We start from the raw sequence: 24668 nt of genomic DNA, 5'->3' as shown, positions 1-24668 counted from the left end.
ACCAATAATGGGTAATATTTGTTAAGTATCGATAATGTGCCTAACACATACTAGGAGCCGTAAGCACATTATCCTGTTTAGTCTTCACGACAATCCTCTGAGGCAGGTAATACATCCATTTGGCAGATGAGGACATTAAAGTTCTGAGACACTAAATGGCTTGCCCAGCTTCACTCAGTGGTATGTCCTAGACCCTAGATTTAGTTCATGGCAGCCTAGCTCAGAGCACATACTCTTAACTACCTGGTCTCCTCACCTGGGTGAATTCTAAGTGGCAAGTTATACTCTCAGACCAGATTCTCCTGCCACGCAGCAGGTCAGGGGGCACCTGGCATGTTCAGAGGATACTAATCCACTCTAGAAATCACTCTATAGAAGTATGGGGTGGCTCCCCTGCTACAAAAGAGACATGCCATATTTCAGAGCCAAACAGAGAGATGCACTGGGCACTTTTCATCAAGTCTCTCTGTCCAGATGCCTGCACTCCAGAAAGAAGTCATCCTCCTTCTTTTTTTGTCTCTTTGATTTCTTGCTAGAAGCATCAGACTAGCTGTCTTCTGTTCAAAATGTGTCTCCCTTTGACTTTATATCCTTTCCAGCAGCTTCGTTCTTAGGTCTCCACATGAACTCATGCAAGCTTTGCTTGTTTCATAGTCCTGGATGGATCTCATTATTCCCACTCATTCTCTTGCAATAATTGTTTGATCAATGGTCACAAACTGGTTTAAGTGGTGGAATCACTCAAATTTACTCCATTTATAAAACAACTCTATGTGTATGTTCCTCTGCATGGCATATTTTACATGAAGTGAGGAACTTAGACCAGATGGTCTCTAAGGGACCTTCTGGCTCTGAGACACTCCAGCTTACAGAGTACTTCCTATAACAGATTACCTGGAATCCAATTTAGAACCAGGTCCATTCCATGCCAGGGCTCTGGGGCTCTTGACACAATAGTGGTTGGCCCCATTATCTTGAAAACAAACAATGCTCAGAATCCAACCAAGGTCCTCTGCATCCTTGGGTAGTAAATCTCTTTGGCAGGATCTCAGTGTGGTTCTAGCTGCTTGGTGCCAAGTGAGAGCCTTTGCCTCTCTCCCTGGCTCCCACTCCCTCATCCCATCCCCTGCTCTAGTCACTCATCATTCTTTATATTAGCACATCACAGTGCAGACAGTTCCTATCTGTTTCAGCCCACAATGAGGTCCCTTGGGGACCTGCAGCCTCAGCTTCTGAGGCATAACTAATGATGGGGGCCAGCTGCCTCACCAGAGCCAGCAAATGATGGTGCCTCTGGCTGCTTAGGGAAAATAAGGCATTCTTGAGCCATGGTGGGGGTAAGTCAGGTGTGGAAATAGCCAATTACCCTATTAATCAGACTGAGCCACCAGCTGTGTGATGAGTTAGAGCCATGCCTAATTGTAATTGTTCCACGCCTCGCAGGTGTGGACTGGTGGGCATTGGATTTGCATACACTACCAAAGGAGGGGAGAGGCCCAGGTGAGAGGGTGCAGTGGATGGTTTCACCTCATTTATACTCATCTTGAAAGAGAACTCAGAGCTGGACTCTTACTCCTATTGCCCAGATGAATTTTAAAGAGACATGAGACTTCGCTGTGAAATGGTACTCCCGGTAACTAAAGTGAGACTACAAAGCAGGCAATTCCTATCCACACACTTAAGAGTTAACTGAACACACTAACAATCTTTCTGTTCTTTCAGCTACCAATAGGAACCAGACTTCCTGTCTCCTCTTCACTATGGAACTCACCTATTCTAAGATATTCTCCATCCATCCATCCCTGATTCCTAAGCTGCTACTTTTCAGTAAAAAGTTCTGCTTTTCAGGAAGTTCTTTTGAAGTCCTAGCATGGTTTGGACAACTTGTTGACAATTCGGCAACTTCAGGCGTGCCCATTAGAGGAGACCACACTGCCAGGTGAGCCACCTCGAACCCCCACACTGGCCACCTTCCTCCTGGCAGGCAGCCTTCTGGAGGTGTCACCTTGGCACCCTGGCTGGGCCAGCTGCCACCCAGCAGGAGTTAATGACGTGGTATCAGTCAAGTTAGGCAAACTGGAGTTAGCACAGGCAAGGTTACTCCCAAGGTTACCGCTGCAACTCACCACTGTACATGTCAGGGTGGTTTCTTAAGGACGAGTCATTATAAGGGTGGTCTGTAATAAACAAAAGAGGGTGAGCAAACAGGAGGCCACAGAGAAGTCACAGAGGCATAAACAGGGAGATCAAAAACAAATGCAAAGCCACAAAAAACAACCGAGGAAGGCAGCAGTGGCTCTTTTGCAAAGGTAAGACACGGCGTATTTGGAAAGGCAATGCGCGCAGTGAAGAACAAGCAACAGAAACAGCCCATGAAAGGGGAAGAAAAAGGTTAAATCCTGCAAAAGAAGGCAATAATAAAATAAGTTTTTTTTAAATTAAAAAAATTAGGCTTGAACTTTAATTATTTGGTCCTGCTATATTTTCAAACAAATGAGAGACGGATTAGTGGTGTCCTGTAGCCGTCTTTTGAACGACTCCTTCTTATCAAAGTCCTCAGTTCCCAGGACTCTGGGCCAGGCCAGCTCTTGGAGTGACTAAGGAGAAAGGAGTGTTAGTGAGCTCTGGGGAAGAGCAAAGTTCTGCCTGGGCAGAAGCTAAGCTGCAGGGGGTTGGCGGTAAATGGGAGGAGGTCATTGACCTAAAGTGTGGGGCCAAGGGGCCCTGGCCGCAATCAGCAACACGTGTCACTGGAGTCTGACCAGGTGAGCACCACTATGATCTTGGAGATGTCCCTGTTGGCAGACAAGCCCTCCTTATGAAGATGCTGGGAGTGGTTCAGTGAGGTGGGGAGAGCATGGCTGAGGTTCAGGCTTTAGAAATTTAGAAATGGAGCTTGGGGCAGGAGAATGTGCAAGCTGAGTTCTACACCTTGGACTAGGAAAGTCCTGCTGAACATTCTGGAGGTTCAAAGCTCTCTAGATTACTCAGGATTGAAGACATTTCATATGGAGCAAGACCAGTGGCTTCAGTTCCATTGTTAGGTAATTCAAACCCTTGGGCATTTACTCCTTAGTGAGGAAGACATTTCGGAACAGGACACATAATCACAACAGCATCCTAAAGTAGCTTCTCCCTCTCTACCTCTGTTCCCTTCCAGGGACTGGGTTCAAATTGTAACAGTACGAATAGCGGGTGGGGTGCAGCTAACTGAAAGCCAAGCAGATAGCCCTGAGGAGCCCACAACACGGTCCAACAGCCTGAGGGAGGACAGGGGCTCTGCCAGAACATTTGCATATTTGACGACAGATCCAATCCCATTACAACTAGTTGCAAGAGGTATGAGAGTTCTTTTCTGGGACTGGCATTGCCTTGCATCCCAAATCTGCTTAGCGCCTGGTAGGAAGATTTTCATTATTCTAAACTCTCTCAAGAGGGGGTTGTTGTAAAGACCCAGCCTGTTTGGGAAGTCTGCTTGGGTCCATCTAGAGCTAAAGGCAGGAAACTAATCCACAATGGAATGAAGAGATGGGGTGGCCCAGGGGCAGCTGGGGGATGCAGCTGGGCTTGGGAGGCAACTTTGTTCCTCTCCTGGGAGAGGAGGGTGGTACACACAGGTGACAGGGCCCTTCCTTCATGCTCCCATGCCACCAGGTGAAAGGCAACCTATCTCTCTCTAGAGAAGTAGCCCATGCTCAGAACCGACCTCACGGTGTGTGAATTCTGGAGCACACACGAGAAATTCAGGGAGACTTCTTTGAGTACTCCAAGAATGTCATGTAGACATTAGAGGGAAGGAGGGGTGGTGCTCTGGTGTCTGCGTCAAGGAGGACCCTCCTTTTTTTCCCCACAGTTGCCTCTTATTGCATCAGGAGGCACCTGGCACCTGTTACAGCACGGGCAAAGTGGGACGGGCCCAGCTCCGGAGCCCAACTCCACTGCTTATCTTTGATGACGTCCCAAGTTTTAAAAATGATTTCAGATGACCCAGTGTTTTGCATTATCTACCATTGTCAACTTCCTTCAATGCAAATAATAAAAATGGGACATGATGAGATTTATTTCTTCCCAAATGGGCAAACTGTGACAGGAGCGCCTGGTGAGAATAGGGCCTTTGAAGCTGGCCCTGCTTGACTGCTTTGCCTCCCACCCCAGACCTGATTCAGAAGGTACAAGAGAAAGCCTGTGTCCTCTTCAGACAGGAAAGCAGAGAACCCCACTGTGCTATTTTAAGCAACTGTGCCCAATTCTGGGCTGGCTCAGATGCCCAGAACTTGCTCCCAGCCAGAGCTGCCCCTGGGAGAACTCCAGGAGGCTGATGGGGCTCTGTTCCAATCACCTAGGGGGTTTCTTGTCATTTGGGGCAAAGAGTTTTCAGTGGAATAGAGGACCCAGAAATGAAGCATTAACAAACACCCCTTGCCTCCTCTGGTAGAGAAAAGAGTGTTTCTGGAAAGTCCAACTTCTACATGTTGTTGAAATCTCTAACTGCAGAGGAAGTTAGTTAATTCTACAGAGGAAGACTCTTCACCATCTCAATCTCTTGGCTCTGCTCTACTCTGTGTGACAGTGATGGGCTCTGTCCAGGATGGCAGAAGGTCAACTGACTCGGTTCCAAAAGCAGCAGGCCGATTTCCAGCATTGTCTGGGCAAGGAGTGAGGGGTCCTGGTGGGGACACTGATTGCTGTCTAGGTTCCACTCAGTGAGCATCTTCTCTCGTTCTTGACATCCCTGCTCTTCCTCCTGCCAGTGACATTAGTCCTCGCCTGGCTGCTGAGGCCACTCCGAGGCCCTGGGCAGACCACACTGTCCTCCGCAGCCCAGCCAGCTGGCAGGCACTCACCCTGATGTGCACCCAAGAGGCACTGCAGACAAACCAACTTTGTCCTCCAAGGGATCTCCCTGGGCCTGCGTCAGCAATGAGAAAGCCAGGGACAGGGGAGCAAGCAGAGGGAGGTCAGGTGGCCCTGCCAGGAACGTGAGGGGCTTGCTGCAGGTGTCAGGCAATCCTGCTGGCCACCACCTTCGGGAGCCCATCACCAACTCAGATCAGTGCATGGGGACACCGCTGAGGCAGGAGGAGGTGATTAGAGGAGGATAGAATGAAGCTCTAAGAGAACAGAGGGAGGGAAAAGAAAGAGAGGAGAAATAAAGAAGTCAAGAAGGAAAAGGAAGAAAATGAAGAGGTCAAAGAAAAAAAACAAAACAAAAACACGAGAAGGGGAGCGAAAAAGGAAGCTGCTTCCTGGATCCACCTCTGCCGTGGTGGACACGGAGTGTGGGGCTGTGTCGGGTCTTAGGACTGCCTCTGTCATCAGCAAGGGTCGGGGAGGCAGACGAGAACACCAGTGGTCATACCTGCTACCTGTTCTGAATGAGAAGTGATCTCACCTGAACCTCTCCCGAACCACACCCTCCTGGGAGCCATTGTCCACCACCCCTGCAAGGGCTCCAGGAAGCCAGGGCCAGACTATTTTCTCTGACCTTTGCAAACTGCCAGCACCCACGTGGTGCTCTCTACTGGTCTCCCCAAAAATCTTCACTGTCCAGAGCATCGAAAACAATGCTCACAGCCTGAGCCAGACTAAGGTCTGTTTTTGGGGTGGCTCCTTGATGGAAGGCATGTTACAAATCCATGGTGTACATCAACATAGACAACTTCCAATGTCCTGGGTGGGCTGAGACTTTGCGGCCAAAGCTCTAGGCTGCCTTGTCCTTGCCAAGAAGAACACCTCTCACTAAGCTGCTCTCTCGCCTCCAGGGAGAGCCACCAATGCTATAATGGGTCAGGAAATGCTGATTTGCTTTTGTACCAGCCAAAGAGAATCGGGGAATAGAAATGAAAACAAACAAAACTAAAACATAAGCCTGCAACTTACAAACATAGCGATTCCATATGGTTCCACATACACGTACTTCAGAACCAAATACATTCTATTTTGGTGTCTCCACTAATTTTCACATTTTCTGCTATGAGTTTCTTGCAGAAATAAAGATAACGAAGCAATGAGAAGAAATAAAAGAAAGAATCAAGCTGTGTCCTGAGAGGGGCTCTAGATGACCACCGGAAGCAGTGGTTCTCAAACTCTGGGGTGCATCTGAATGACCTGGAGGATAAAGAACAAAAAGGTGCAGGGCTGTTGGGTTGTGATAGGCTGGAACGCTGCCAAGTTCAACGGTGATCCTGATTCCCACCAGAGTTTGAGAAGCATTGACTTAGCGTAGGACCAAGTGTGACTCAAGGTTTCACAATCAAGAGATACCATTTAAAGAACAGCTGAAGTGGCTCAGGCACCATGAGCTGGGAGGATTTCTAGGTCAGCCTCAAGTCACCCCTAGACTCAGGTACCCGGGCCTGGGAGGGGTCAGTGGGCTTCTTTCCCTGGCTCCCAGCCCCGGGAAGGGGTTGCACTTACTGGTGAGGACCTTGAGGGTGAAGGGGTTCTTCTGCTGGATGGTGTGGGTGAAGTGGAAGCGGGCATTGCAACTGTAGTCGGTCTGCATGTCCTGCAGCATCACGTTGGAGAAGTAGAGGTCTCCATTATGGCCCTGAGAGACACGTTTGTCTTGGGCGATGGGCTCCATGGCTATGAGAAAGCAGAGGTGCAGCCGCAGGTTAGCAGTAATAACAGTAATCATCGCCACTGCAGTCCTGGTGATAGAACACTTATAGAGGGTCGGGTGGCAACCAGGAGCTTACCAGTATAAGTATGGCTTATTCCCATTTTACAGATCAGAAAGCAGAGGATGTAATGTGTCCAGCATTGCAAAGGCAGAGAGGAGAGGAGGATTTTAGATGCAGACCTGCCTGCCCACCATGCCCATGTTCTATGACCACACTGTAATCTCTCCTGTTCACATCACAAAAGATCTGACTGGCCACAGGGCCAGCAGAAGGAACACAAGCCTTCAGGTGCTCCCCAAGGTTCAAATTCTCAAGCTAGCAGTGAGAGCACTCTGAGGGCAGGGAACATGATCTCTTCATCTCATGCCCCAGCACCCGTTTTAGGACTCGGCATATAGAGGCACTCACCATTTGCTGAATTAAACGAAACTGAAGTTGGCCTTGCTGCATTTGATAAAAACGTAACCATCAATTATAATGTACACCTTTTTTTATTTCTAAGAAGAAAGCACTACTGATTGTAACTGTAAGATACGTACCAATCAGTGATGTATGCCGTCAGTTTTAAGAGGCCTTTCAATTCTAGAGATGTTAAAATTTGAAAATGCTTGATTAATGATATCATTGGAGTGGCTGAAAATGCTGACTATATTTTGTTTTCAAGTGCTATGTTTGATGTAAACCCAAAACATCAGGTTTCTAGGCTTGTTAGAATAGGCCTCAAGCTGACTACTCACAGCTGTCTCCTTCCTATCCCCACAACTGTTTTTATTTTTTTTTTGAGATGGAGTTTCGCTCTTGTTACCCAGGCTGGAGTGCAATGTCGCGATCTCGGCTCACCGCAACCTCCGCCTCCTGGGTTCAGGCATTTCTCCTGCCTCAGCCTCCTGAGTAGCTGGGATTACAGGCATGCGCCACCATGCCCAGCTAATTTTTTGTATTTTCAGTAGAGAAGGGATTTCACCATGTTGACCAGGATGGTCTCGATCTGTTGACCTCGTGATCCACCCGCCTCGGCCTCCCAAAGTGCTGGGATTACAGGCTTGAGCCACCGCACCCGGCCTTTTTTTTCTTAATGAAGTCTTGCTCTGTCGCCCAGGCTGCAGTGCTGTGGCGTGATCTTGGCTCACTGCACCCTCTGCCTCCCAGGTTCAAGTGATTCTCCTGCCTTAGCCTCCCGAGTAGCTGGGACTACAGATGCATGCCACCACGCCCAGCTAAATTATGTATTTTTAGTAGAGACGGGGTTTCACCATGTTGGCCTGGATGATCTTGATCTCTTGACCTCATGGTCCTCCCGCCTCAGCCTCCCAGAGTGTTGGGATTACAGGTGTGAGCCACCGCACCCAGCCCCACAGCTGTTTTTAAGTCACCATTTCTTAAAGTACAAGGTTAATGATGCCAAATTCCCCACAATGGGCTGGTCAGCTCTTCAAACCATTCCTGATTTGCTGCAGGCTTACTATGTGCCAGGCACTGTGCTAGGTGCTGGTGGAAGATGAGCAAGACAACTACTGCCCTCATCTAACTTCCAGTTCAGTAGAAGAGGGAGCAGATAGGTAAACAATTGCAATGGAGCGTGGTGAGCAGAACACATCAGTTAGAAGGGAAAGAACTGCAGAAAAGAACCCAGTGCATTCTAGGGTGTCCTAAGCTGAGCCTTGAAGACAGAGGAGCTAACAGGTTTCTAAGGAGCTGGAAGAGTGTGTGCTAAAGGCTAAGAGCACATAGCTCAGGGGTGTAGGGGATGGGGTGGGAGGAGGGCTGGAGAGGCAGAGGGCCAGATCTAGAAGGGGATTGAGTGCCAGGGAAAGGGATCTGGACCATTATTTTGAGGTGATGGAGGAGCCAAGGAAGGGCTTTAAGCAGATGAGTGAAACTATCAACTGTCACATTTTTAGAAAGACCACGGAGACATGTTATGGATAATTCTTGTAACCCAGGGAAAAACAGATGGTGGCCTGGGTGGGGACATGTCAATGAGGATGGGAAGAAGAAGAGAGTCTGAGGTCTACTTTGGAGGTAAACACAACTTGGTGGTGAATGTGATGTGGGGGAGATGAGGAAGGGGAGGCTGAACTATGAATTAACAAATGAGGCCAGCAGCCTGTGGCCAGGCAGCCTTCCCCACAAACATGCACTATAATGGGGGAAGAGAGAGACAGTGATTGAGCACAAAGCCACGCCCATCCTGCAAAACAACTTACAATGCTGCCCCATCCTGCAAAACAACTTACAATGCTGCCTCATCAATAGGGCAGCCTCTTTTCAAAGTAGGCTGGTAACAACTCAGGGATGGATAGAAGAATGGATGACAGGCAGGTAGGTAGGTGGAGATATAGGTTGACGGATGGATGGGTAGATGGGAACAGAGAGATGGAAGGAGGGCGAGAGGAGGCAGACAGGTAGGCAGGAAGGGAGGGAGGACAGGAAGCCAGGAAAACACACAGAGAGATAGCAGTCTTCTATTTAACTTTGTTAACGCTTCTCCTTTTATTTAAATTGAAAACATGGGAAGAAACTGAGGTCCAGAGAGGTTGAACGAGCCTCAGTCCAAATGAGCCAGAACAATCTCTGAATGATGTTACGCTGCCCTGCTCCAGATACCCTATCTCCCAATCACTCCTTTATGAAAAGGTTTCAATTCCCCATTCACGCTTCCTCCTACCAGAAGGGAGAATCAGAGTATATCCAGACAGGCCAAGAATTGAAAGAGGTGGTTTGGTATCAACTGCCTTCAATTAGCCAATTGGAAAAACAATTTCTCCTCTTCTCCCTTAATCCCTTCTGTCTTGCTCTGCGTTTTCATTATCATGTTACCAAGTGCTTACTGTGTGTCTGGCTCTGTTCTAAGCACTTTGGACATATTGACTCATTTATTCTTATAATAATCCTATTAGGTAAGTACTATGATTAGCTCTGGTTTTTTTTTTCCAGAAGAGGAAACTGAGGTCTGGAGATGCTAAGCAACTTGTTCAAGATCACACAGCAGCCAGGCTAGAAAATAAACCCAAGCAGCCTCTCTCTGCATGGCCTGTGTGTTCTCATCCTGGTTGCCACATTGCATCTGCTTCTCACAAATCAAGGTCTTTTAGCTTGGGCAAGCTCCTTCCCATTTAACACATCCACCCCACTCCCTAAGGTTGAAATATGAACACAATACCAGGCCCCCAAGACTCACAGCTGCTCATCCAGAAGATGACTGGGGATGGAAGTCCAGGCGGGGGGTTGCACTGGAGTGTCAAAGGAGCGCCCTCTTGGACCACGACAGGGTCGAGGTTTTCCTTGGGCCACAGAGGAGATTCTGGAGAGAAGTGGACAAAGAGGACAAAGTGAGGGTGATGGCTGGGCCCGGGCCAAGGAGCAGGGGCAGAGGCAAGAATGCAAGGAGGAGAAACAGAGGAGGCACTTGGACAAGGTGGGAGCAAGAAAGGGACAGGGCAGGTGAACCTACTCGAGGGACTGTCCTTGAGAGGCAGGAGAAGGGAGGCATCTTCAAAGGCTCCCCTCCTTTCCCTCTCCTGTCCCCACAGTGGCCAGTGAAATTATTGCAGACAGCAACTTCAAAAGGAAGTCCAAAGCTTCCTTTCCAGAAAATCACTCTTGAGTTGGGGGAGATGCACAGAGAACACCAAGGAATCTGCAGGCCAAGGGCAAGGGCAGCCCTTCTGAAATGGCCTTCCACACCCCCCACTCCTCATTTACCCAGGAGCAGGGCATTTCAGCCCTGTCCCATGCTACTCACTAGACACCTGCAGGCGGATCCTATTGGACAGGGCCGTGCCAAATTTGTTGCGGGCGAAGCACTGGTATTCCCCCTCATATTCCTCCGGCCGGCCACCACTGCGGAAGTCAATCACCAGGGTCCCAGATCTCCTCCTCATGGACACCCTGGGGTCCTTGGCGATGTTGAAGAATCTGCTGTTTCGTGTCCAGTGGAAGCTGTGGACAGTGGGGAGCAGGGGCAACCAAGATGAATGGGGTGGGCTCTGGGGTCCAGGCAGATTGCAGATCCCTAGTCCCTGGCTCAGTGCCAAAATTTCCTCTCTCAGCCCCATCCTGGCACCCTGATACCAACAGGTTCCAGCCTGGTTGATCTCAGCCCCATCATGGCATTCCTATACCAATATGTACCAACCTGGCCGAGCAGGAGAGCTCTATATAATGCAGAGTCCCAGGTCCCACTCTCCAGGCCAGGGGCCTGGTGTTAGTATTCCTACCCAGCTAAGGCTGGGAATCATGGCTCTAAGGAATAGATACTCAAGTAGCCACTGGAGGCCAGAGGTGGGGGTTATGCTAAACACATGATTGAGGAGAGATTTTCATTTTTAGAGTCTAGAATCCACTGCTTCTTCCATCCGAGGACATTTCCAGCCTCCTACTAGAAATGCAAACTTAAATTCATATTCCACCCAACCTAAACACATCAGGGAGCTATCTCTGCTCCTCCTACCACCTTAATTTTACAATCTATTCTAAAGCCAAAGTGAAATGGCTTAGGTTATTTGTGCCCTGCTCTGTGAGTATAGATTATAAAGCAGTGGCCATGCCCTGTGGCCCAAGAGTGGCAGCTTTTAAAGAAACGGCAGCCTAGTAGAACTGAGCCTCTGGTGAGGAGCACTAGAATGGCCCCCTCTGCTCCTCCTTGGAGCTGCAGCCAGAGCCTCATATCCTCAGATGCCCATGATCTAACTCATAAAAGAAGCAGGGAGGGGGCCAGACTTGGTGGCTCACATCTGTAATCCCAGCACTTTGGGAGGCTGAGGCAGGCGGATCACCTGAGGTCAGGATTTCAAGACCAGCCTGGCCAACATGGTGAAACCCCGTCTCTACTAAAAATACAAAAATCAGCTGGGCATGGTGGTGGGTGCCTGTAATTCCAGCTACTCAGGAGGCTGAGGCAAGAGAATCGCTTAAACCTGGGAGGTTGCAGTGAGCTGAGATGGCACCATTGCATTCCAGCCTGGGCAACAAGAGTGAAACTCCACCTCAAAAATAAACAAATAAAAAGTAAAAGCAGCCGGGAAAGCAGGAACAGTGGAACAGTATGAGCTGCTCAGTGCCGCAGGGTCATTGCCCCTGCAAAGGAACCATGGGGCAAAGACCAAACCTCAGAAGCAAGTGAGGTTACCAGTACCCTGCCTGACCTTCAGGGTGACTCCCTTGCTGGTTCCCAGGCTCAAGCTCTGGGTTCGAGACTGTCTTGTGTGAACCCAAGGGGCCAGAATAAAGCTACTGAACACGTAGCAGCCTCTTCTTGGCCTCACTTCTCTTGCTGACACACACACCCTAGTTGGGGTCCAGTCACGTCTGGGTCTGAATCTTACATGAGGCTCCTGAAAGGCTCAGTCTGTGGATGCTACTCTGAGGACCGGGATGGGGGTGGATAATGTAACGTCTGCCATGTCTCCAATGCTCATCATTAGGTAGAAATGAATCTGGCCTTGGGGGATCAGAAGTGTGGGTTTAAATCTGGGTTCTGCCCCTTTCAAGCTGGGTAACTTGGAAAAGGTACTTAAAACCTCTGTGCTTCTGTTTCTCTTCTTTTTCATAAGGACATTTGTCCTTTCCCAGAGCACTGTTAGGCAGTGGAACAAGACAACGTGAGTAACAGAACCTAACACAGAGCCTGGACGCTCAGCAGGCTTTTAACTCATGTCTGCTGATGTCTTATTTGGTGGGAATGAGCACATAAACAGGTACCGAGAAGCTCAGAGTGAAAGACTTAGCTTGGAAGTGGAACTTTGTATAAGCTAAAAGCAGGGCAGATGATGGGAACACAGGGTGGGGGAAAGAATGTTCCACGGAAAGTTGGAAAACGGAATATCGGGTCCTGGCTTTTGATGTGAACTTAAGCCATTTCTTTTCTGGTCTCCAGTTTCCTTGTCAGCAAGATTTCCTAGTCCTAAATTGTGCCTTCCACCTAGAAGGTGCCTAATGGAAATGTTTTGGAATGGACAAGTCTAATTTTCCAGCTGCCTCATTTGCCTTATCATCATCAGGCCCAGAAGCAAGCGGGTGGCTTCAATGCACTCTTTTCCCCTCCACTTACCTGGGGGCAGGGTTCCCCTTTGCTTCACACTCAATCAGGATGTTATCACGGGGGTCCACGATGTGATCCTTCACTGACTGCTTGGTGATGGTCGGTGGCTGCGTCACTGCAACAGTGCACAGGGAACATGATCAGCGCTGCAGGGACCCCGCTGGGTTCCAGCCTGGGGAACAGCTGAGATGAAGCGCTTCAGGAGCCACACATGCAAGCAGGCAAGTGGGTGGGTGCAGTGGGGCAGTGAACAGGGCCCCATTCTAGAGACCCAGCTCCTTAAATGGTGCCATGCCTCAGGAAAGAAGGTAGATGTCAAAGATTAAGCATAAGAAGAACCCCTTTAAAAAGATCCCATAGGCTGGGTGCAGTGGCTCACACCCTGTAATCCCAGCACTTTGGGAGGCCAAGGCGGATGGATTGTCTGAGGTCAGAAGTTCAAGACCAGCCTGGCCAACATGGTAAAAACCCCATCTCTACTAAAAGTACAAAAAAATTTAGCTGTGCATGGTGGTAAGTACCTATAACCCCAGCTACCAAGAGGCTGATGCAGGAGAATCACTTGAACCCAGGAGGCAGAGGCTGCAATGAGCTGAGATTGTGCCACTGCACTCCAGCCTGGGCAACAGAGCAAGACTCCATCTCAAAAACAAAAAATCTCCCATAGCATCCTGAGGGGAAACTGAAGGCCAGGCTTTTAGTTTCCTCATCTTTACATTACAATGCTTAGCACAACACACAGTGGACAATAGTTCTTGATAAATGTTTGTTGAATGAATAAAGGAAGAAAAAGCAGCTAGATTTTCAGAACTTAGAGGTCATGGTGGTTCAGAGCCCTGGAGGCTCAACAAATGCCAAACTGTGGTCAGGCTAGGACAGAGAGAGGCTTCAGTCCCCAGGAACTTCCCAGATCCTCTCCCTCTAGATCCCAAGTGCCAGTGTGTTTTCCTAGGGTCCTGTGCCAGCCACTGGAGGATGGGGAAACAGCTGTGGTGCCCCTGAGCTTTGATCCAACGAACTTCTTACCAAGCTCAGAGTCAAGCTCTTACCATGTGCCCCTCTGTCTTTCCCAGCAATAGAATGCTGCAGGCAATATTCCTTCCTTCCCACTCAGTAAGAGACCTCACTACATACAGAGCTCTGGTGGGAAAAGGCCCCACAGAAGTCCCAGCAGGCCCCTAATCCCCAGGCATGTGAGCAGGTATCACCTCACACCTCATTCCTCCTTCCCACTTCCCAGAAGCACAGGCACAGAGAGGCACGCAGGGCACTTACGCTCATTCTGAATGCTTGCTGTTAGTTCCGACGGGTTAGCATTGGAGGGAGAAAAGAAGAACATCATTATGCACACAACTGCCCAGGTGTCCTCACACCCCAGCACACAGGGAGCGGGCGGGGGTATGCCTGGGGAGGGCACTGGGCACAGGGCTCTCTCCTCCTGGCTGCAGAGCTCAGTGCAAGAGACCAGCAGGGTTGGGGAACAGACCCAGTGAGTGCTTTATGGAGAAGGTGATGCCTCCCCTGGGACACCAAAACCACAGAGTCGGGCAGAAAGCCTGGCTCTGACTAAAGGACAGTGTCACCAGGGAAGTCCACATGGCCGAAAGTGACAGTTCTGCTTGAAAGAGGCCCTGAAGGTATTCCCCTCCATCTGATGCCACTGAGGGAAGTGGGCTCCTCAGCCAACAGTGAATGGGAGAGGCTGAGGGCAAGACAGGTGCCAGGAAGGGAGTGGATCTGACCCACTGCTGCAGGGCACAGCTCCAAGGCTCACTTCTCCCACAACAACTTCTCTCCTGGCTTCTCCTCCTTCCCCATCCCATGGAAGACTCTAGAGACAAATGTCCCATTCATGGGCATTGCTTCTATTCATGGTACATCGCGCGATAGAAATCCCGCTTCTGAATGGGAGTCTCCAGTGATAAAGCAGAGCCTGTGGCTCCTTTCTGTGCTTTTCACAAGGAAGATAGGGAGGCAGGTGGCACAGATCTTCCCCAGCTCCTACCTAAACTGTGCATGTGCTCATAGAGGTGAGCTCCTGTACAGGTAGGCGTATGTATTTAAAGTCTGGGCTTCTCAAATTTTAACACACATATGCGTCACCTGGGGGCTGGTTAAAATGCAGGTTCTGATTCAGTCGGGCTCGAGTGGGGCCTGGGACTCTACCTCTGACTAGTGCTCGGGCAATGCCATGCTGGTGGTGTAAGAACCACACTTTGGATAGGAAGGTTTTAGATGGTGTGCTTCTTGTGGGGAGAAGGTCTTGGTTAAAATTTGCAGAAAAGAGAACGTGTGTTGCTGTGTCTTTAAAATGCCTTTTCCTGATGATTATATCAGAAAGCAACGTGGCATTCTCATTTCATGCAGATGCAGACTATTGTCCTGTCGTTGCAGGCTGACTTTTTCAGAGTGAGGGCTCCCTGGGGGGAGTCTCAGGCTGCCAGCGTCAGGGCAGAGCCACGGTGACCTTGCAGCTTTCCTACTTGGCTTGAGTGAGGTGTGGCGAGGATTCTGGGGCTTAGAGAGGGCAGCCTGGAGAAGACAGAGTCATGCTCAGAACAAGAGGTGCAGGAAGAGCGACGGCAGGAAGGAGAAGAGAGACCCCGGCAGGGGCAGAGTGTGGCAGGACCAGGGCCTGCTATACGTGCATGAAGGAAAGTCTTGAGACTGAAACTCACAAAAAGATCCAAAATAATTATTTTGCATGGTACCGGGGGGTCTGAAGAGACATTTGCTTCACCATGTGCCCAGGGCTGCCTGGGAAGGAGACAAAGGAATGAAAAGACCAGGAGGGGAGCAAAAATCTATGGCTCCCAAACACATGCTACCCGGAGCTCGCCTCTGCAGCATCTTTAGGCATATAGGATATTCTTGCCAGGGACCCAAGAAAGGTAACTCTAGAAAGTAACTCCAGTGGTTGAGTTGGGCGGGGGAAGGGGCCATTTTTAGAAGAGGCAGGGCTGTCACTGGGACCCACTGCCCTGGACCCTTAGCCCAGGCCCTTGGCTTCTTCATTCAGTATATTTTTGGGGTCTCACCCTGGGTAGCAAGGCTGACAAGGGACCTCCTTTGCCCGCATGGACTCCAAGCCTCTCTTTTACAGAATCAAAGGCTGACTCAATGGAAAGAGCCCTAGACATTGTCAGGGAATCTCCGGATCCAAGGAAGAAGTCTCTTGGCTAAGATCACACAGGAAGCTTGCTGCAGAGCTAGAATGTGAACCAGCTCTCCCAATGCTCAGTTCAGAGCTCTGTTTTGTGTTTTTTTTTAAACAAATCCATCCTTGGCCAGAGAGGTGAGTGAGCCAGCTGGGGCCTCAGGACTCTGCTCCCCTTGACATTCTGGAGAAGAGTGAGCGAGAGGGGAGACCATGGGTGGTAGAGACTCAGGGCAGCAAGAGCTGGCTGGATGCTGTCCCCAGCCCCCATACCATCAAGCCAGGGGCCTCTGGAGAATATACTTGACTAAAGGGATGGCATCTACAGTCACCACTGTGCTACTAAGGAATTTCTTACAGGGACAGAATCTACCCAGGAGACAAGCTGCCACAGGGAGAAGACAGTGGGGACCGCCTGTCTAGGAGGGATGAGGGTGACCAAGCGCCTACCCAGTGTCACACCATTTGCCTTCTATGGAGAGGTGGAAAGTGAATTCCATGGGTCTTCCAGCCCAGCTCTGCAGGGAGTGAGGCAGACGCCTAGCCACTCTGCGAGGTTTCTCTGCTCATGTGCCTCTTTTCTTCCCCTGGCTCTGATGCGTACGACCTCTGGCTGGCACCCATCCCTCAGGAGATGGAGCATGTGAGGGCGTGTGATTAGGGTGTGTGGGAGTGGGAGTGAGTGTGCATGAATGTGAGCACATGTGGGTATGTGAGGGTGTGAGTGGGTGAGTGTGCATGAGTGAGCAGGTGTGAGCATGTGAGTGTCTGTGTGAATGTGCATGTATGTGTGAGAGTGTGCATGTGCCTGCAGCATGATTTATGATGAAGGTGGAGAATTGTTTCTGTCACTCCTAAGAGGAAAATGCCATCCTCTGATGCAGGGCCAGGGACAGAGGGCCAGCCAACTCACTTTTTGGCAAACTCACTCCGGTTGATGAGGCGACCCTTGGCTTTTTTCAAAGGTCAGACTGTTCTTGAGGCTGGATAGGGAGGGAGGGAGGGAGAGATGGGTGGGAGGGGTGCGTGTGACTCCGCTGGCACAGCAGTGGGAGCCGGAGGCTGGGCCTTCAATGAGGAATTGTGCAGTGGCCCGGGGCTCTGCTCCAGGAGGCCTGCGGCACCCAGCCTCTCCAGAATAGAAGCAGTGCCCCTGCTCTGGAGACACAGATAAAGTCCCCTGAACAGGCAAGTGAGTAGAAGGAACATCTGGCAGGGCAAGAACATTAAGAATGCTCGATTTTATCTCAGCGCAGGGCTAGATGGAGGGTGGGCTCAGCTCAGCGCACATGGGAGGTCTGCTGTGTTGGGCCAGCGAGATGGGGAGTCCTGCTGAGGACGACCTCTTCCCAGGGCAGCCGAGGCCTCTCTGAAGGGCCTGCCTGCAGTCTTGCATTCAGCGTTTTTGTTCTGTTTGTTTGGTTTTGAGGAATAAACAGTCTTTATTGGGCTCAGACTAGAAACCCATGGGTCTTGAGGACCTCTGTGGACTTGTGATTTTCTTCTCCATGTTCTTTTCGGTCCATTTCCATGGCCTTGTAAGCTGCTGTTTCTTCTGGTGGTGCCTTTTGGCCTTCTCCCTCCTCTTTTCCTCTAGGGTGGCTGTCACTGCCCGGTACCTCCAGCCAATCTCATGAGACAGGGGCCCCAGGCAGGTGAACTTTCTCACGGGTATCAGATGCTCAGCCGTAAGGGCAGCAGGGACCACCATCTGCTTTTTCTGTTGGGGCAGCGGGATTCCATCAAACACCATGAGGCGGTCCAGGGCGGCCTGGCCTTACTTGGTCTTGTGGGGCATCATGCCCCATAGGGTCTGCCAAACAAGGTGGCTAAAGGCTCGGGAATGGTGGGGTCCTCAGGAAGGGGCAGTGTTCATCCACTTGTGGAGGAAGGCCAGACACTTTAACTTGTTTCTATAGAAATTGCCAGAAATGTCGATGCCCTCACAGTGCATGACCATCGCCTTCCTGCCCAGCAGTACCTGCTTAGCCACAATGGCTGTCAGGAGGCCCAGGAGATGGCCTTGGCCACAGAGTGCCAGTACCTGCCCCCTCATCCTGTCATCTTCGGCAACCACCTGGGAAAGGGCTTTCAGTTTCTGCAGACTCTTTTTGGACACGTTGTCAGGGCCATCATACCTGCAGCAACCTGGGAGGTGCCATATGGGTGAGACTCGTTCCAGGCAGCCTGGGTCTCCCACCCTGACACAGCTGGGCAACTGGAATGGCACTGCAAAAGGACTTCCCTCTTCATCAGAGCAGCGCTACGGTCCTATCGCGGCTCTTCCTTCCCAGTCTTCTAACCCACAGGCGAAGGATAACACCTACGTTGAGGGTGAGCTGCCAGAACCATGTGCAGTGAGGTGCGTGCAGCACTTAGCTCTCTCCCTGGCACGTGACACCTGCGATTCCAGTGGGTTCTGAGGAGAAGGACTGAAAGGAGGCAGGTAGGGGTGGCATGTATCAGGCCCCAGATTTGGGGGTCAAGAGACTTGGGTTCTTTTTGTATTTCACCATCCATTTGCTGTGCAACTCTAAGCTAGTAAAGGCTTGAGTTTCCGCGAACACAACGTGGGGTGGGGGTCATCCCAGGGAGGCTGGAATGAGGAGATGGCGGGGAGGTCAGGGCACTCTCAGCTCTACCCTACGGGCAGGACTTTGCAGAGCCTAACTGCTTGGAGTGTGCTGTGTCTCCATTTCCTGTAGAGCTTTAGAATTCCAGATTTTTGAGATAGACACCAAAGCCATCTATTTATAGGCTCACCTTACAGGGACCCCTCACCCACGGCCCCAGGGATCAAAGCAGCAGGTGAGTGAGGAGAAGTGGCAGAAGAGAAATGAGCCTTCACCACTTCCCTGATAACCCAGTTTCCTCTGCACCCCCTCCCTCCAGGGACTTGGCCTTACCAGGCTCCTTATTAGACTGTCTGCCTGGGACTATTAATGAGAAACTCCCCTCGAGCCAGCCGCGCAGACAGTTTCCATGGGAACAGGCCCTTTCACGACTCTCCTCTCCTCCCTCCCTGTGCCCACGCACGTGTGTGTGGGCATGCATACACACGCACACTTACATGCAAGTCCACACACCTGGGGACACTGGGAGGGCAACAGGGGCTCTGCCCATCTAAACTCTGGGTCTGACTTATAGTTATTACTGGTGTTCTATCATCTGAAGTGTCCCTTTCTCTGGGGCAGCTATTATTGGTGAAAATAGGGTACCAGGAGGGCTGAGATACCTACACCTCTTCTCCCAAACTATGCTAACTTCAGGACCAGGGGTTTGGCTTTGGAGAGCTCAGGGCGGACTTCTTGGCATTTGTATTACTCTCCTGCCCCCTCCCTGGACATCTATTAACTAGAGACAGCCCAAGCCAATGTTGGTGTCATGTGGGTCCCCTCTGGTCCTTGACACAAGGAATAGGGGTCATATCTTAGCCTGGGGATGCTAAGAAGTGTCAGAGTTGTGGTAAAGTGGCACACACCTATCGGCAGGGGGAGGAGCTTATCGGCTAATAAAGGGGGCTTTGATGAACACAGCACCGGATATGGTTGGTGGAGACCTGGTTGTTAGATTTGCATTTTAAGCCCTTTACTTTATTATTGTGATGATCAAACAATGCCCCCTCCATGAGAAACAGAATGACAGCGATTCTACTTTGTATCTTGACTGTGGGAAAGTTGAAAACAAGGCGAAGGAATTCATGCCTGTTCTCCCATGCGGCATGATAATGGGGCTCTATTTTCATGTCTCATTTAGCTGTGTTTTTTGCAAAGATAATTCTGCTCCCAGCCCTTCCCAGGCCTGTGTCCTCCTGATTACTCCAGCCAAGAGGACCTAAGGGTGTGGATTTGAATATATCTGACATTAGAAATACAAGTAAGAACGGATCCTCCACCCTTGATCCTGGAAACAGCTTTTATGGGCAAGTCAAGACCACAGAAGAACTGGAGAGGTGAGCAGAGGGAAGAACCCCAAGCAGCACTCAGAATCCCAAAGTCTGCCACCTCTGTTCCCACTCAGCTGGCTCCAGGGGCCCCAAGCGTGAGCTCAGCCACAGCCCTGAGAAACTGACTCTGCAACACACAATCTCATATTCCAAACCTGAGCCTGCGCCAATTCTTTGGAGAGAAACCCAGCTCTGAATCTCAGAATCCACTGCTTCCCCTCTCCTCAACCTTCTTTGAATGCTCTGAACTTCCCTGACCTTCCCTTCCCTCCCACCCCTCTGCCCAAAATCAGTAGAAAAAGAGAAGAGGATGGGGCAGGACTCACGATCCATAGGAATTTCGATGGCTCCGCCAAGACTGAGGAGGCAGAGGAGGAAGGCTGCGTGGACCCAGGGCGGTGCCGGCTGCCTGGCCATCCTTGGCACCCGGCCCCACTCCCTGTTCCCCAGCCCTCGGGGTCTTGTCACCTTGAGCCGCTTTAACTGGACCTTCTGGACAGAGCTCAGCTGTGGAAAGAAACACAAGAGCAAATGAGTTTTTCATGAACTGGTAGTTTGCTCTAGCAATCCTACGGGGCCTTGGAGGACTCAAGGGCCCCCTCATTCACAGACTAAGGTTCTAGATAAAGCAGGGTTTCTTAACCTCGACACTATTGATACGTGGGACTAAACAATCCTTGGCGTGGGGAACTGTCCTGGGTATTGTAAGATGTTCAGCAGCATCCCTGACCTCTACCCACTAGAAGCCAGTACAGCCCACCCGCCTCTACCAGTACCAATCAGAAATGTCTCCAGACATTGCCAACTGTATCCTGGAGGGCAAAGCCCCCAGCTGAAAACCACTGTTAGAGAAGGAAGGGCACCTCTGCAAAGAACAGTGATGAAAACAAACACTGGCCTACTGCCTGCGGGCTCAGCAACAGGAAGATGCCACACACCCATCTGGTAAGAAAGGCACCAATCCCACAGCCTCTCCAAACCACATGTGCTGAGTGGGCCTGGGGCCGAGCATATTTGGGGTAGGGGAACAGAGATGAGATCACACTGATGTCCTTTGAGCCCAGGGTGGAGGGGGCAGGGTGACATTGACAGGACTGGGGATCATGGGTTTGATAGGTGAAGACTTGGCTGCACAAAGGACTTTTTTTTACAACAATGAATGATTCTGCAAGTATTTTGTGCAGCTACGGTACAGTGGTCCCTGATATTGTCCTTTTATAGATAATGGCAGTGGTAAGACAATGACCAGGAAGAAGTGGGCTTCGGTTGGTTGGTAGAGTAAACAACATTTATGAGGGTTCAGTGCTCATCCTCAAGCACAAGAAATCATTCCAGGGTTTACAGTGATATGGCTGTTCAGGGAACCTAGAATGGATCCTTAGAGACAAACCTTTCTTCTCCTTCTCTAGAAAGAGAAGAGCAAGAACGGCCTACAGCTGGGACTCAAATACAGTGCTTTAAGATTGCCTGAGGTTCTGAAACACACTTTTAACAAATCAGTCACGTTTGCTATTCTACTGTGGTGCCAAGTCAAAGAGGAAGACAGGAGGCGGCTTCTCCAGATCTCCTCCAGTTTTCCCAGATTCATAGCTACCTATCAGATGGACACATCATTCTTCCGCTTCTATTTTATCTGGCAGCAAATTGAAGCCCACTCTCAATTGTGCACACGTACCATGTCCCATCCACCCTGACTGAGGGTGTAGAAGAGAGAACCAGACTCCAGTGATTGCTTTCTGGGAGGGTGAGAGATCCTGGGGGACAAGGGCATCCTTCTGGAGACCTGGAGCAAAAACTAGGTCACTGATTATTGTAATAGGGGAAGGGACTTCCCCTGTGCCAGGATATGGGCAAACTAAAGGATTCTTATTCACATTTTTGCAATTTCCTTCCTAGAAGCAGGGCCAAGCACCAACCCTCAACTTTGTGTATATTTCTGGACTCCATCCACTTGCCTCCCTTCCCACCGCCACCACCTTGGTTTTGATCACCAATATTTCATGCCAGTGTTACTGCAACAGCTTCCTAAGTGGTCTCTCCACTTCCATTTCCCCCCACTATGGTTTGTTGCTTATTATTTTTGATTGACACATAATGATTGTACACATTTATGGGATACAGTGTGATATGCCCCTCTGACTTACTCTCCACTCATAACCAAAGCTGTTACTTCTAAAGTGCAAACAAAAATATGCTACTCCCCTAGTGTAACTCTCAATAGCTCACTGCTGCTTGGGAGTGAAAGTAGCATCCTTGACATGGCTCAGAGGCCCTGCATAATGCACCCCCTCTGCTGGCTCACTGCGCCTCCCTCCCTTGCATCCCATGTTCCAGCCAAGACTGCTCATCTACCAGCTCCCTTGGTCCATCATGTTTGGTCCTCCTTACTGACTTTTGCACCATTAAGCTCTGTCTAGAACACTCTGTGTCTGCCCTCTCTTGTTAGTATTTGCCAGGCATGACATATGTGTCCTTCATCTGTGCTCCTGCACACACTTTACTTCCCCCATTACGGCACATTTCATTTTGCGTTCATTCCAAAAGCCACTTGTCTGTCTCCCATATGGAAATGAAAGCTTCCTTATAAGGGAAGGTACCCTGTCTTGTTTACTGTTCTATTCTTAGAATCGATCACAGTATCTAAAACATAGCAGATCCTCAAAACTGTGAGATGGATAGATATATGGATGGATGAAAAAATGAACGAATGATTCAATGGATGAAATAAGAAGCCATGTGGACCATCATGTTTTTTAAAACCTCACGTTTCCCCAGAAAACCACCAGGCGGCGCAGGAGAGCACATGCTGTGGACCTGGGTGGCATACTGTGAAGGCTACTAATTAGTGAAAGAAAAAAATCCATCCCTACACAGACGCTGCTTTCTGGAGAGGAAACCAATAAACTGGAAGAGGGTTAAGTGAGCAGAAAATTTCCTAAGGAGGAACCCTCTGGCTAGAAGGCATCACAGGAGGTCTTTGGTTCATCTTCCCAGCTCTCCAAGATGGTCCTTACACTGTTACAGAAAGAATCCACTAATATCTCTCCTTGGCTTATACATCTTCAAGGAGCAGACACGGATTAGGCAGCTGAACCCTTCGTGCTGAGGGAAACCGCGCGAGGGGAAGGCGCAGCAGGAACAGTGGGGATGGCTCCCATCCTGGCTCTAGGACCACCATGTTTGGTTTAGGCGCTGCCAAGCAGTAGGAAGTGATGGGAAAGGAAAGGGTATTTTATTTTGGGAATCTTGGTAGAACTAGGAAGCCAGAAGCTATTCATTAAACAAGCTACACATTTGGCAAGAAAAAAAAAAGCCCAATTGTACTGGACATTTAAAATTCACTATTTAATAACAGAGTAGAAAAAGAATCTCAAGATAATCACATTTAGCTGTGCAGCAATTATCTTCCTCCTTCCTCTCTGGAATCCAGTTTTTTTCCAAAAAAATAAAAATCTTACAAGAGAAAGAGAATTTAAATAACACCAGTTTCATACAATCTCCTTTCTCTTCAGATGAAGGAACAAAAGCCCAGGGAAAGGAAGTGACTAGTCTGAGTTGACCCAGCTGGTTAGTGGCAAAGCTAGAAAAAGAACCCAGTGTCTTGACTCAGTCCAGGGATTTTCCATCCATTTTTCTCTGTCTTTTGATGTACAGGAAAAGTACCAGAGTAAGGTTGCTATTTAAAGAAGAAACGTATAGTTTGGCAGTTCCTCAAAAAGTTAGACATAAAATTACCATATGACTCTGCAATTCTACTCTTAAGGTATATGTGCAAAAGGATTCAAAACAGGCATCGAACAAGTACATGTACACGAGTGTTCCCAGCAGCATCACGCACAGTGGCCAGAGGGTGGACACAGCCCAGAGTCCTCTAAGGGATAAACCGATGAATTCCAGAATGTACATGCCCTAGAATATGACTCAGCCATAGGAAGGAATTAAATACTGACATGCTCCAACATGGGTGAATCCTGAAAAGATGTTTGGTGAAAGAACCATGCACAAAGGATCACATGGAATGATCCCATAGATAAACCATGTCTAGGTCTTATCTACAGAATAGATATATACATAGAGACAAAATGCAGATTGCCTCTGGTGACCAGAGGCAGAGGGGAAGGGAGAAGGAGGGTAACTGGTTAATGGGCATGAAGTTTCCCTTTGAGACGCAAATGTTTAGAACTAGATAGAGTTGTGGTTGCACACATTGTGAATGGACCAAATGCTACTGAATTGTGCGCTTTTTATTTATTTATTTTTGAAACAGAGTCTCACTTTGTTGCCCAGGCTAGAGTGTAGTGGCATGATCCCGGTTCACTGCAGCCTCCGCCTCCTGGGTTCAAGTGATTCTTGTGCCTCAGCCTCCCGAGTAGCTGGGATTACAGGCATGTGCCACGACACAAGGCTAATTTTTGTATTTTTAGTAGAAATGGAGTTTCACCATGTTGCCCAGGCTGGTCTCGAACTCCTGACCTCAGGTGATCCACCCACCTCGGCCTCCCAAATTGCTGGGAGTAGAGGTGTGAGCCACGGCGCCTGGCCTTGAGTTGTGTGCTTTAAAATGGTTTATGTTTCATCTCTAGTTTTTAAAAGTATAATATTGGTCTCCAGTATGTGCTCATAAAGTTGGGGCAGAGGATGAAGAGGGCAGGTTATTCGATGTGAGCAGGTTATTCAATGTGAGCTCCCCAGGCTGGGCTCACTCAGCATAGAGGACAGGCACATGATTTGCAACCCTTCCCATCCATTCTGAGGAAATTTCCATCCAAGTCAAAGGAAGGGGTGAACCCACCATCTTTCTGGGCGTGAGAGTTCTACTACTGAGCTCAAAGAACCCAACACAGAGTGAGGGCAGAGATGCCCTGCCTGAAGGTACCCCCACATCAGCAAGGCTTA

General features: G+C 49.6%; 1 protein-coding gene and 1 pseudogene across 50 annotated transcripts in view; both read right to left on the bottom strand.

The window, feature by feature from the left end:
* The window catches only part of NFASC (neurofascin), a 206451-nt gene that overhangs the window by 59230 nt on the left and 122553 nt on the right, over positions 1-24668 (bottom strand). For 18 of the 50 annotated variants that reach the window (XM_035280869.3, XM_008985521.5, XM_008985529.5 and 15 more), the window contains 7 exons: positions 20099-20279; positions 13945-13962; positions 12679-12784; positions 10372-10568; positions 9808-9930; positions 6418-6588; positions 2127-2177 (listed from right to left, as the gene is read on the bottom strand). In XM_035280869.3, the coding sequence (XP_035136760.1) occupies positions 2127-2177; positions 6418-6588; positions 9808-9930; positions 10372-10568; positions 12679-12784; positions 13945-13962; positions 20099-20279 (847 nt within the window). The remainder of the gene's footprint in view (positions 1-2126; positions 2178-6417; positions 6589-9807; positions 9931-10371; positions 10569-12678; positions 12785-13944; positions 13963-20098; positions 20280-24668) is intronic. The other 32 variants (XM_078356980.1, XM_008985522.5, XM_008985534.5 and 29 more) reach the window with 3 other exon arrangements.
* LOC144580399 (large ribosomal subunit protein uL13 pseudogene) lies at positions 17147-18028 on the bottom strand (annotated as a pseudogene).

The sequence above is a fragment of the Callithrix jacchus genome, chromosome 19 (assembly GCF_049354715.1).
Source record: "Callithrix jacchus isolate 240 chromosome 19, calJac240_pri, whole genome shotgun sequence".
NCBI lineage: Eukaryota > Metazoa > Chordata > Mammalia > Primates > Cebidae > Callithrix > Callithrix jacchus.
This window is presented reverse-complemented; position numbering and strand designations above follow the sequence as displayed.